General features: G+C 38.7%; 1 protein-coding gene across 2 annotated transcripts in view; it reads right to left on the reverse strand.

Annotated features, from left to right (window-relative positions):
* Positions 1–385: 385 nt before the first annotated feature.
* RLF (RLF zinc finger) overlaps positions 386–13,209 on the reverse strand; it is a 65,399-nt gene continuing 52,575 nt past the window's right edge. For both annotated transcript variants that reach the window (XM_079778107.1, XM_079778108.1), the window contains one exon: positions 386–5,345. In XM_079778107.1, the coding sequence (XP_079634233.1) occupies positions 726–5,345 (4,620 nt within the window). In that variant the 3' untranslated portion in view covers positions 386–725. The remainder of the gene's footprint in view (positions 5,346–13,209) is intronic.

A 13,209-nucleotide genomic window follows, 5' to 3' on the forward strand; every position in this document is an offset into this window, starting at 1 on the left:
TGCCCTTCATGTTCTCCTTGGCATACCCTCTCCTTTCTACCCAGACATCCTCTTGTGGGAGCTATTTTAACTCCCAAAGCTAATTACTCAATATGAAAATGTTCTTTCCACAAAAAATTTTAAGACAACAGTCACTTTAAAAAAAGCTTGATCTGAATAGACTCATTAAAAATAGAAAGGCACATTCCAGAAAATACAAGTGCACTTCCAGCTTATGTGTGGGATGAAAACTCTTTAAGAGTAAACAAGAAATGGGTGAAAAATTGTAATTTATTGAAACTCAACTCAAAAAATATAAGATGCTGTAGTGTACAATATATTACACAAAGCACCCTCAGGTGCACATTCAAGTCAAGTAAGAACTCCATATCCCTAGCCCTCCCACCCTGGGATCTTAGTATTTTTTCCATATACAATCATGCACACTTAATTTGAAAAAGGAAGCCCAAATATATTTTTTGATGTATTAATTAGCACCAAACAAGAGTACAGTTCCATTTCTTATTTTTAATAAACAAACAAACAAAAAAACCCAATCAATAAACCAACTGGAGAGCTAATGGACTCAGCTGATAGTGCTGACATAGATATTATACATTCATGTAAATACACAGCCTAATCTACCTTAAACAATGGTATGGCTGGTTCTCAGCCTTTGTTCGAGTTGGCAATTGTCCCCATGTTGCAGTGTTGGAGCCAATCTGTTTTGAAAACAAAATTGCTATTTAGGAACTTCCTACACAAAGCTCATCTGTCTTTTTTGTTGGAAATAAGTCTAAAATTGGTGTGGAAAACTTAGATCTTTCAAGGACAACCACTGGCCGAAGATAATGAAGCTGTTTTAAGGCAAGCTCTCCACAGTCCGTTAATGCTTTGTCCAATACGACCCTCAGGTTTTCCAAGGAAGGAACTGTTGTCTCAGCTACTATTAAAGGTGGGATTGCAGTCAGGTTCTCATGAATTGCAGAGTCACTGGAAGAATGAGGTATGTCAACTTCAGGGTTGTTGTCATTAACCATATTATTTACTGTAACAGTCCCTGCTAAGTCATTACTGGATTGTGAAGAACTACTTAATGTTAAGTGCTCTGAAGGCTCCCAATCATCAAAATCATCTTCTTTCTCTTCACTTTCCTGAATAAACTTCAGAAATGAAGATTCAAATCCCATAGGTTTATAAGTCTTCAAATCAAATGATCTGGGATGTGGGTGCTTCCTAAAATTCTCTTTTGGGACATGGGTTGAAATTTTTACAGTGTCTTCTTGCCCTAAACTTTGCTGCCCACTTTCTGAGTCTTTGATCCTTGGTAAAGGCAGCTGGAAACTCGTGAAGTAAGTCCCATTTTCAGTTCCATCAGGATCAGGTATGGAATTTTCTATTTTACATGGGAGAGGCTGAACTATATTACATTGTTCCAAAGAATTAGTTTCTGAACTATGGCTGCATTTCAAAGTTCCTCTGTAAAGCAGGGTATCTGCCTCAAATACTTGGTTGTTTTCTGTACATCCTTTCTGACCTTCATCCCTTTCACCTGGATGAAGGGAATCAGTGCTCTGGACAGGTATGCTGTGGTCACCTGGGTAGTGGCTGTGCTTTATGTGCTCTGATTCACAGCTCCCATCTTCTTCTTTTTTAATATAGGGCTCTATTTCAGAAGGGGGTTCCTCCTTAATTTTGGTACCGTACTTAACACAAATGACAAGATTTCCCATCTGTTGCTCTAAATAGGCACTACTCATCTGATGGGTACGTTTGTAATGCCTCACTATGCTACTCTCCAACTTCACCACAGATAAGCATCCTTGAACCATGCAGGGGTACTGTGTGTGCTCAGAATGCTCCACACACATATGGAGGGCTTCAGCTCTTGTTTTGAAAGTTATTGGAGCTTTCTTATCTTTGATTAAGCTACATTTTTTAGCCTTAGCATTAAATGACCTCTTGGTAGTCTGATGTTCATGCCCCTGAGCGAGAGTTGTTTGACATAACTTTTCACTCTTTAGTACCCTTTCATTTGCCACTTTCTGGCTTCTAAACAGATCGTCATAATAGTCCTTATGTCGGTAATAGACATGTTGAGAATAATTACTGCGATGGGTGAAAATCTGGCCACAGCCATTAAGATCACAATGAATCTCATAATCTGAATGTATTTCTCCTTCAATATTATGCTGTTCCATCAAGTGGTGCTTCAACTTGCTGAACGTATAAAAAACAGCAGGGCACTGAGGCTGGTTACAGGAAAACCTTGCTGCAGATTCAGCATCAGAAAGCACTTTAGGCTCTTTAATATGGTCTAGATTATGAGAGTCAGTACAGTGCTTAGCAAGAGCTTTGGAACACAGGAAGCGTTTGTTACATTCTTTATATTTGCAAGCAAATATCTTTTTACATTTGACAAGTTCCCTTTTGGTTCTTGCTTTATCTTTCTCTAAACATAACTGTTCTTTGTTGTACTGATGTACAGTTCTGTAATGGCGAATCAAGCCTTTTAGATTGGTGAATGAGGAGTTACAAGTTTTATGAATACAATGGAATGGTTTGTGGTATTTATTCAAAATATAGCAGAGATTTCCTTTAGCAACAGTTCTCCTGCTACCTCTCCCCTCTCTTCCTTCTTGTTCTTCTCTATGGCAACCTATTGGTGATGAAATATCAGATGTTTTACTTTCTGTTTCTTCACAAGATGACTCCAAATCTGTTTCTGAACTGCATTCATCCTTTTTGGAATGACAGTGTGGCTTCTCAGGGTTCCTGCTGGGATCACCTCCTAGTTCGACAGGACAATCATCTTTCAACCTGTCTACTGAGCATGGGCCTTCATGATCACATTTTTCATTATCTAATAGTTTGTGAGTCACTCTGTCACTGCCAATTTGATGTTTATTTTTATAATGAATCCTAAGGTGTGTTTTTCTTGTAAATGACCTTTGGCAAATATGACACTGGAATGGAGAATATCGATGTTGAAACATGGTTAACTGGAGGACTTTTTCTTTTGAATAATTATGCTTTTTAAGATAATGCATCAACAAAGCCTCTCTGGTCACAAATTCATATTTGCATCCTTGAAGCTCACAGAAAAAAGGCTTAGCTGCCAACTGTGCAAGGTACTGACTTGGCATATTTTCATCTTGATTCTGAAAATTAAGGTCTGTGATAGATGAAACCGATTGAAGAGACTTAGCACCACTGGATGGGTACCCCTGCAATGACCCTGAGAAAGATCCATGTGTTATTGAGTTTTTCAAGCTTAAATGTTTCAAGCGCAACAGAAGTTCCAACATGGTATCCTCTGTACATGGTCTTTTAGAAGCACAAATGGAGGCTTCTGAAGAATAACCTTGATGTTCTCGTTTACATTTAGCATGAATATTGTGATCTAGACCTTCATCTGGGGAGTCACTGTTTGTGTCTGAGCTGGGTTTAGGCTCTGCATCAAACTTTACAGTTGTTTGACTATGTTCATTACCCAAACAGGGAAAGACATCTTTTGTCTTTTTGGGTTTAAAATGATATGGATGTACCTTTCGTAGATGCTTCTGCATCCCTCTTGCATTTTTGTACGTGGAACCACAGCCATCAAAACCGCAGGTAAACTTAGTCCCATCAAAACAAACTCTTACACTGGGACATTTTTCTTTTAAATTGGAGGACACAAAGACTTTCTCGTGAGATAATAATATATCCTGCATGGTTTCAGAGTGATCCAATGTGTCAATTAACTCTTCATTCATGGAAGCTAAAGAGCTATGACTTAACTGATCGCTAGAATTACTGTCACTGTTTTCTTTCAGATTTTCTGCAGTTTCTATTTGAGAACTAGCTGATCCTGTACAGAAAAGGTCCTCAGGTAAATGTGATTTATCAGTTTGGTCAAGTAGATGGGGCTTTTCACCTGTTGCAGGCTCCTCAAGTTTCACTGATTTCTTCACATCTTCATTTGAACTTTCAACATTATGCATTAAGAGGTGATTCTGGTATTCAATTTTGGAATAATAGAACTTTTTACAGCCAACGAAGTTGCACGTGTAAGATGCATCCCTAAAGTGTTGTGCTTCATGGTGGTAAAGCTGTCCCAAGTCACTGAAAACAATATTACAGCCATTTAATTCACATTTGTAACGCAGATCATCATGTTTTTGTTTATGGTTAAGTAGTTCATTCACTGATCCAAACCGAGCATAGCAATCTATAGATACACACATATAAGGTTGAGGACCACAATGCACTTGTTCATGCTCCCGCAGGTGAAATGCAGACATGAAATGTCGTCGACAATAAGTACATTTCTCTCTCCTATTTTTCATATCCAAGTAGTGCTTGGCATTTTCATCATTATTTTGGTGTTCAGCTTTAAGATGTACACTTAAGTACTTAAATTGCTTAAACACACGGGAACAGTCTGTGCCAGGACATGGATACAAATCTCTGTCTTGCAGGTGGCAATCTTCTAATTTGCTGAATGTGACATATTCATGAGACTCTCCTTTGGCTTGTTCATTCGATGACTGATTTTGCTCTAGGGCTGCAGAGGGACTCTTGGGACACATTCCCTTTTGAGTGCCTTTCAACAGTAATTTCTTTCTAGAACGGTCCCTTCTGCTTGGTGGCATTTTAACATGTTCCATCACATGAGGAACAAATATTTCTTTTCTCTTGAACTTTTTAATACAAACTGGACAAGTGTAAATTCCATCTTCCATGTGCATCTTAGAATGATGAAGAATCCTGGCCTCTATACATTCCCGCTTACATAACAAACAGAAAAATTTATATTGAAGCCACCTCTGGTATCTTTCAGAAGAACCAATGGGTTTTTTATCTCTTTTCTCCTTGGGCTGATCTGTCAAATCTCTTCTTCTATATTGCTTATCTTCTTTACCTTCCTCATAGTCACTAAGAAATGACTCTAAAACATCTGTGTCATTTATAGACATTTCATAGCCACTTAGATCATCATCAGAATCTGAGGCCTCCTGTCCTAGAAGTTGGTGGCAGTGTCGTTTTAAAGTTTTCCAGTCCCAAAATTCAGGATCAAAAGGCCAGTGAGCTTTTAAAGCTAATAAGAGTTCACATCGGAGAGAATTTGGAACTGGTGCATTTTCTTCATCAAATTTTTGATCTGGTTGCAAATACAGTTCCTCCAGCATATTAAACCCATCCAAACTGGGTTCAATTAAGAATTCTGTAAGCTGACAGGCTCGTCTAACTTCTAGATCTTCTGGTAAAAGACAAGCAATTGTTTTACAAACTGATGCCTTCATTTCTTCATCCTCAGCTGATCTGAGTTGAAGAGCTCTGACACATAGTAAAATTGATACTCCAAGACCAGCATCTTGTGCCTACAAGGAATGAGGGAAGGAGAGTTATTATTTATTATAGAAAATTATATAAATTGCATATTAAAGCATCCCTAACTCTCAAGGAATTAACCTATGTGCCAAACATAATAAAGGCACATGAATTCAAAGGAATTCAGGATAAATAAGGTCACCAAAGGATTAAAAAAAGAATTTACGTTGGGTATAAAGAATAGGGCTCGGGGGGGGGGGGGGGGGGGGGAGAATAAGGACACATATGTAACACCTTATTCAATAAAGAAATTAAAAACAAAAAGAATAGGGCTTAAATAAATGGGTGCAAGAAGAAACACATGTATGAGTGAGTATAATATAGACTTAAATCAATGTAAAAAACACATGTCTTATGAATACTTGGGTATTTTCAAAACCTCAAGGCTAAAATAAACGTTCTCCTCATGTCTTCCTAAAAGAATTAGTACTTTAAAGTTATAGATGTACTGAATCTCAAGCTTTCCATGGGAAAAACAACAGAAATCAAAAAATCTCCCTATAGCATTAGGTTCTCAGAAACTAATAAAAAAAAATCAGGAAAAGTATCTGATAATTTGTGATAAAAGGCTAATGCATACAAAATGACTTTTAAAAATATTTTTATTGGGGGAGAAACCAAGATGGCGGCATAGGTAAACACCTAAACTGCTGCCTCGCACAACTTTCAAAACTACAACTAAAAGACAAAATGTCTATCACCCAGAACCACGGGAAAGCTGGCTGAGTGGAAAGAGAAAAGAGCATTGAGACATGCATAAGCACTGAAAAGCTGAGGTACGGAGGTGCGCGAATCGGGCTGGTGGCAGGTGTCTGGGTGCACTGCTTTCTTCAACCCGAAGGGAGACAAGCTCCCGATTACTCTGAACTCCAGTTTCTGGGGAAACGCTGGGGACCCAAACTCCTACGGGGAGAAGCTGGACTGTCTGCCATTGGGTCGGAAAGTGAGGGTGACTTTCTTGCAGAGGTGCACCCAGCAATCATTGTTTACTGCGCCGGGGTGCAGGACGCGGGGACTTGGAAATGCAGAGACGGCTGACTGGCAGCCATCACTGTTTGCCACGCCCTAGCCTAGTGACTCCCTGAGACCCTGCCCCGCACAATCTACAAACCCACCCAAGCTCTACGCAGTGGCTTTTGTATATAAATGGCCTGCCCTATCGCAGCTTAACCTAACAAACTGCAGCTCTGGTCAGACAGCTCCAAAACCTCCAAACCGCAAGCAAAGAGGAGAAAACTGTAGTTCTCGCTGTAGCTCCTGTTGTGTGGCCTCAGACAAAGCCACCCTACCAACTCAGGGAAGCAGCAAAAATGCGGAGACAACAAAACAGATCACAAATGAAAGAAATGGAGGAAAACAAATGACTCGATATAAAGTTCAAAACCACGGTTATAAGGTTTTTCAAGAATTTCCTAGAATAGGCCGATAAATTTAACGAGACCCTTGAGGATATGAAAACCGGCTAACTAGAAATTAAACATACACTGACTAAAATAAAAAATATTATACAGAGACCCAACAGCAGACTAGAGGAACGCAAGAATCATGTCAAAGATTTGAAATACAAAGAAGCAAAAAACATTCAACCGGGAAAGCAAAAAGAAAAAAGAATCCAAAAATTTGAAGATAGTGTAAGAAGCCTCTGGGACAACTTCAAGTGTACCAACATCAGAATTATGGGGGTGCCAGAAGAAGAGAGAGAGCAAGATACTGAAAACCTATTTGAAGAAATAATGACTGAAAACTTCCCCCACCTGGTGAAAGAAATAGACTTACAAGTCCAGGAAGCGCACAGAACCCCAAACAAAAGGAATCCAAAGAGGACCACACCAAGACACATCATAATTAAAATGCCAAGGGCAAAAGACAAAGAGAGAATATTAAAAGCAGCAAAAGAAAAACAGTTAATTACCTACAAGGGAGCACCCATACAATTGTCAGCTGATTTCTCAACAGAAACTATGCAGGCCAGATGGGATTGGCAAGAAATATTCAAAGTGATGAATAGCAAGAACCTACAACCAAGATTACTCTACCTAGCAAAGTTATCATTCAGAATTGAAGGGCAGATAAAGAGCTTCACAGATAAGAAAAAGCTAAAGGAGTTCATCACCACCAAACCAGTATTATATGAAATGCTGAAAGGTATTCTTTAAGAAGAGGAAGAAGAAGAAAAAAGTAAAGATAAAAATTATGAACAACCAATACATAACTATCAACAAGTGAATCTAAAAATCAAGTGAATTAAAAATCTGAGGAACGGAATAAACTGGTGAATATAATAGAATCAGGGGCATAGAATGGGAGTGGATTGATAATTCTCAGGGGGAAAGGGGTGTGGGGGGTATGGGAAGAGACTGGACAAAAATCATACACCTATGGATGAGGACAGTGGGGGGGAGGTAAGGGCAGAAGGTGGGGTGGGAACCGAGTGGAGGGGAGCTATGGGGGGAAAAAGGAAAAACAATTGTAATAATCTGAACAATAAAGACATTACATTAAAAATATATATTTTTATTGATTTCAGAAAAGAATGGAGAGGGAAAGATAGAAACATCAATGATGAGAGAGTATCATTGATGGACAGCTTCCTGCACACCCCCCACTGGGGATCAAGCCCGCAACCAGGGCATGTGCCCTTGACCAGAATTGAACCCGGGACCATTCAGTCCACAGGCCGACACTCTATCCACTGAGCCAAACCAGTTAGGGGCAAGATGACTTTTTTATAGGAGGGGCTGAAATGGAATGGGAAAATAATCTGAGCAAAGAAAAGTGGGATCATATTGGCAGAGTAGCTTAAAATGCATTACTTAAGAGCATAGAATTTCGAGTTGGATTTTGACTGTCTTTAAACCCCAGCTTCACTATAGTGACAAGTTCTTAACTCCTCTATGCCTCAGTTTCCTCATCTGTAGAATGATAATAGTAGTGGTAATATTAGATTTTCCTAACATTGTAATAAAACTGAATTAAGATAATATAAATTACTACAATGTTGGCACATAAATATTCAACAGAATACCATGTGAAATAACTGAGGATAGCCCTAACCGGTTTGTCTCAGTGGATAGAGCAATGGCCTGCAGACTGAAATGTCCCGGGATTGATTCATCAACGGCATGTACCTTGGTTGCGGGCACATTCCCGGTGTGATGTGTGCAGGAGGCAGCTAATTAATGTTTCTCTCTCATCGATGTTTCTAACTCTCTATCCCTTTCCCTTCCTCTCTGTAAAAAATCAATAAAATATGTTTTAAAAAAAACACTGAGGATAAATTCCACTGTTCAAATCAGTAATTAATCTGCTAGACTATTTTTTCCAATGTTGGGCACCATTCAAAATGCTAGAAACACAAAGAAGTAATTGCCATAAATTTACAGAACCCTTAATATATCCTAAGCACTATTCTAAATAAGCTCTTTGCATACATTATCCTCAGTTTATAAATGAAGAAACCAAGGCTCAGAAGGTTAGTTGCCCAATGGCACTAGTTGGTGAGCAGAGGAGCAAAGATTTAAACTTAAAGCAATCTCTTTCCAGAGCCTGAGTTCTTAACCACTTCATAGCATAAACTGATTCCAAAACTTAACTGACTTTGCTATATCCCATGTGCCCTTAATCCAATACAATATGCCAAGCCACTCTTTGTTCCTTCAGCTTCTTGGTTTAATTTATGCATGTCCATCAATTTCTTCTAAATTCAGATCTACATTCCACATCCTAATTCTAATTTATTCACCAATCCTTTAACAAGTAACTGCTTGGCATATCTGTTCAGAATGTATAATAGTTATTTCTAGGTGTTGGTTTGTGTGTTTTTTAAGTATTCACACTGACTTCACAAATTTTACCATTTAATAAACAAGATTAGGCTGTTTAAAAAAGGGGGGTGTTCCAAAAGACATTAAGTAATAATAATTTGTTGAGAAATCATGATTTAAAAATTTACTTGGCTTTCTCCAAGTCATCTGTGCTCTAATTTACAAATGACATTCTGATATCACATTATGCAATTTGTCAAGATTGATCTAGTCCTGCCCTAGTTGGTTTGGCTCAGTGGATAGAGCGTCGGCCTGCAGACCAAAGGGTCCCAGTTTCGATTTTGGTCAAGCGCATGTTGCAGGCTCCTCGGGCTCTGGCCCTGGTCGGAGGCAACCAATCGATGTGTTTCTCTCACATTGATATTTCTGTCTTTCCTCTCTCTTCCACTATCCCTTAAAAAAAAAAAATCAATGGAAAAATATCCTCAGGTGGGGATTAACAACAAATAATAATAAGTAAAAATTAAAAAAAAAAAAAAAAGATTTGTCTAGTCCCGACTGCTGCAAACTAAGTGTATGATCCTTACAAATCACACATGTTTTGCAAAACAGTAGTACCATATGTTTCACCAAAAGGGCCCCATGATCAAATGAACTGGATTCAAAATGATCCCTCTTCTTATACCTTCCACTTCAAAATATAACGACATCTACATTAATTCTGTCATACTATTTTGAAAGTCTTGAGACCCTGGATTCTCTAAAGTAATCCCTTCCATTTATGACTTTCTCAAGTCATAGAATTAAAGTTTAACTACTCTGAACACCTTTAAATAATAATCTGTCTTAGCTCGTTATTTCTAGAAAATTGAAGCCCAGAAAATAAAGAGGTACTGTGACAAGGCCTTCTCCATTATACACTGTTGCTATCTGCAGCAGACCTAATGCCCACACCAACTTTTCAGCATCATTATCCCTTTCCATCCCAAGGGCTATGTGACTGGTTGCTAGTTGTCTTCTGATATCCTTTCCCCTTCTCTTCTACAAAAACAGATCACCTGCTGGCCCAGTGGGCTCAGTGGTTGAGCGTCCATCTATGAACCAGGAGGTTATGATTCGATTCCTAGTCAGGGCACATGCCCAGGTAGCAGGCTCAATCTTGCAGGAGGCAGCCAATGGATGATTCTCTCTCATCATTGATGTTTCTCTCTCTCTCTCCCTTCCTCTTTCTGAAAATAAATAGAAACATATTAAAAAACAAAAAACAAAAACCCAGACCACCTGATTTTTATCTGGTTATAAAGTCACCCAGAATAATAAATATATCTCCTAGCCTCCCTTGCAGCTGGATGTGGCTGTGTGTGTGTGTGTGTGTGTGTGTGTGTGTGTGTGTGTGTGTCTGGAATGAGGAAAGGTGTGTCAGAGTATGTTTTGTCCCCCACCTCCCTTCTTGCTATCTGGAATGGAGACATCATAGCTAGGATCGGATCACTTTTTATTTATTCAAATCATAAGAGAGAGTTTTTTTAGAAAGTTACAGAGGTAGTCGAAGTGAGCCAGCTGGGCTTCACAGGCTCAGTGAACAAGTTACAGAAGCAAAAGAAGGGCCTTTGGAGCTTGGGTGAGAGAAAGGCAAAGGTAATGTGTGTGTGTGTGTGGGGGGGGGGGGGGGGAGGGAAAGTTCTGAGTGTGCTCCCAAGCTGGAGAGAGCACTTTGGAATAATTTTTAGAATATGAGATGGAAGTTATTTATTGATGAAGACAAAAGGAATCTGGGTTTCCGATATGTGGAGCCACTGAAGCAACCCTGGCCTGTCTACCTGGATTATCTCCTACATGAGAGAGGGAGGAACTTCTATCTTCTTTAGACCACTACTATTATGGAATTTCTACCATTCACAGAACTAGATCAAAACTGATTTAGGTTAGGTTAGCCTCTCTCTTTTAAAAAGCTAGAAACAAGTTTCTCCATTTGAAAGAAATTCTACGCTCACTCCCCTTCCATGTACCAGTCCATATTTTCTATCCTTTAGACCAAATATCATAAATAGGGTTATAGTAAAAAGTATCCTAGACTGGGATTAAGAGAAATGGGTTCAGGTTATACAGATGTACATCAAATTCCTGGGTCCGAGTTAGAAACCCACTATTCCTAATCCTCTAGCAATTCTTGTGGTAAGTAGAATTCTAAGAAGATCCTCAGTGATTCTAAGAAGGCCCTCATCTTTGTATAATCTCATTCCCTTGAGTGTAAATGGAACCTGTAAATATGATGAGATTTTATTCCTATGATTGTATTATGTTATATGGCAAAAGGCTTCTGCAGATGTAATTAAGATCCCAATTCAGTTGATCTTTAGATGGAATACCTAAGTGGGCTTGACCTAATCACCTGATCTCTTTAAATCTAAGTCTGGAAGTCAGATGGAAGAGGTCAGTTTTGAAGGAAGAGGATTCTTAGTGCTTTTCCTGGCTTTAAAATAAAGGCATGGAATGAGGGAGGTTTTAGGAGCTGAAAACAGACTATGGCTGATATCCTTCAAGAAAATTAGGACCTGAATATAGTCAACAATTAACCCTTTGCACTCGCTTGCTTTTTTCTCGATTCCTTTATTCTACTCGGGATTTAATTTTTTAAATACCCCAGATTTTACAAAGCACGGCAGTAGAATAAAAAACTGGAGTTTCTTTTCATACAAACTTATTTATTTGGATTTTTTTATATTTCAAATTATTGATACATTCAAAGAGTAATTTTAATCTCGACATCCGAGTGCAAAAGGTTAAGAATGAGCTTAAAAGCAGATTTTCTACAGCACATCCAGATAAAAACAGCCTGACCAAACATCTCAATCTCAGCCTTGTGATACTCTACGCAGTGAACCTTGCCACACTGTGTTGGACTTCTGTACTACAAAACTGTGAGCTGATAAATGAGTGCTGTTTTAAGTGCTAACTTTGTGGTAATTTTTTTATACGGCAATAGAAAATAACATTTTCCTTAAAGATTAAAAAACAAAAATTTTAAAAGGCCAGTTGTAACACTGAATTTTTAAAATAAGGTAAGTTCTATAACTATTTGAACATGTTCTTTCTGTGATAGGAGACACAACTTCATTTACAGTCATCCTACCTAATAAAATAGTAATATGCAAATTGACCACACCTTCGCTACGCCCAAGCCACGCCCACTAGCCCAAGCCACGCCCGCCAGCCAATCAGGGCAAGTATGCAAATTACCTAACAAATATGGCGGTTAATTTGCATATGCTGAGGGAGGGAGGAGTGAAGACTGAAAACTTAGAAGGAAGAGGGAGGAAAAGTGAAAAGCAAGGTGGCTGCCAGAGGGAAAGCCCGGGCAGGGCGGGCCGGGTGGCAGCGGGGCGGGGCGGGGCAGGGTGGGCGGCAGCGGCGCGAGGGTGCAGGCGACAGCGGCAGCGCACCCGGCTGTAGCGGCCGCTTGCAGGATTCTTCCTGCAAATGGGCTACTAGTTAGAAATAATTATCACCTAACTTATTTGACCATGAATTTGCTTCTGACAATTGAAGTAACCCATAAAACATACCCATTATAGATATGGGTATATGAAGAACTAAATAATGAGAAGATAATAAAAACAAAACAAAAATAGAGAATAGTGTAAGACTCACCTCAAACCTCTAGGCTAGTAGTCGTAGCATATAGGATGAGGCAAAAGTAGGTTTACAGTTGTTCATACGGAAAATAGCGTAATAATTAATACAAGATGAACTGTATGTTGCATACTCACAACTTTTGCCCCACCCTGAATATCTATAAGGCTTAACTCAAAAAACACAGTTTTTATATATGGCAATTCAATTCATTTTTGGAAATATTTACTTCCTAAAAATATCTAACTTATTTCCTATTTGCACAGAAGTTTATAATTTGTGTCGATTTGATTCTGGAACTGTTCTATTACTCCAAATCCCAGAAAAATGTATCATTACATCTTCAAGAAGCTGGAAATGCAATTATATTTTCTTCATTTATAATTATTATGTTAATTTGCAAACAAACATGCCTTATAATTATTATGTTAATTTGCAAAAAATATAGAACACTGTT

Source organism: Cnephaeus nilssonii (assembly GCF_951640355.1).
Source record: "Cnephaeus nilssonii genome assembly, chromosome: 7".
Classification (NCBI taxonomy): Eukaryota; Metazoa; Chordata; class Mammalia; order Chiroptera; family Vespertilionidae; genus Cnephaeus; species Cnephaeus nilssonii.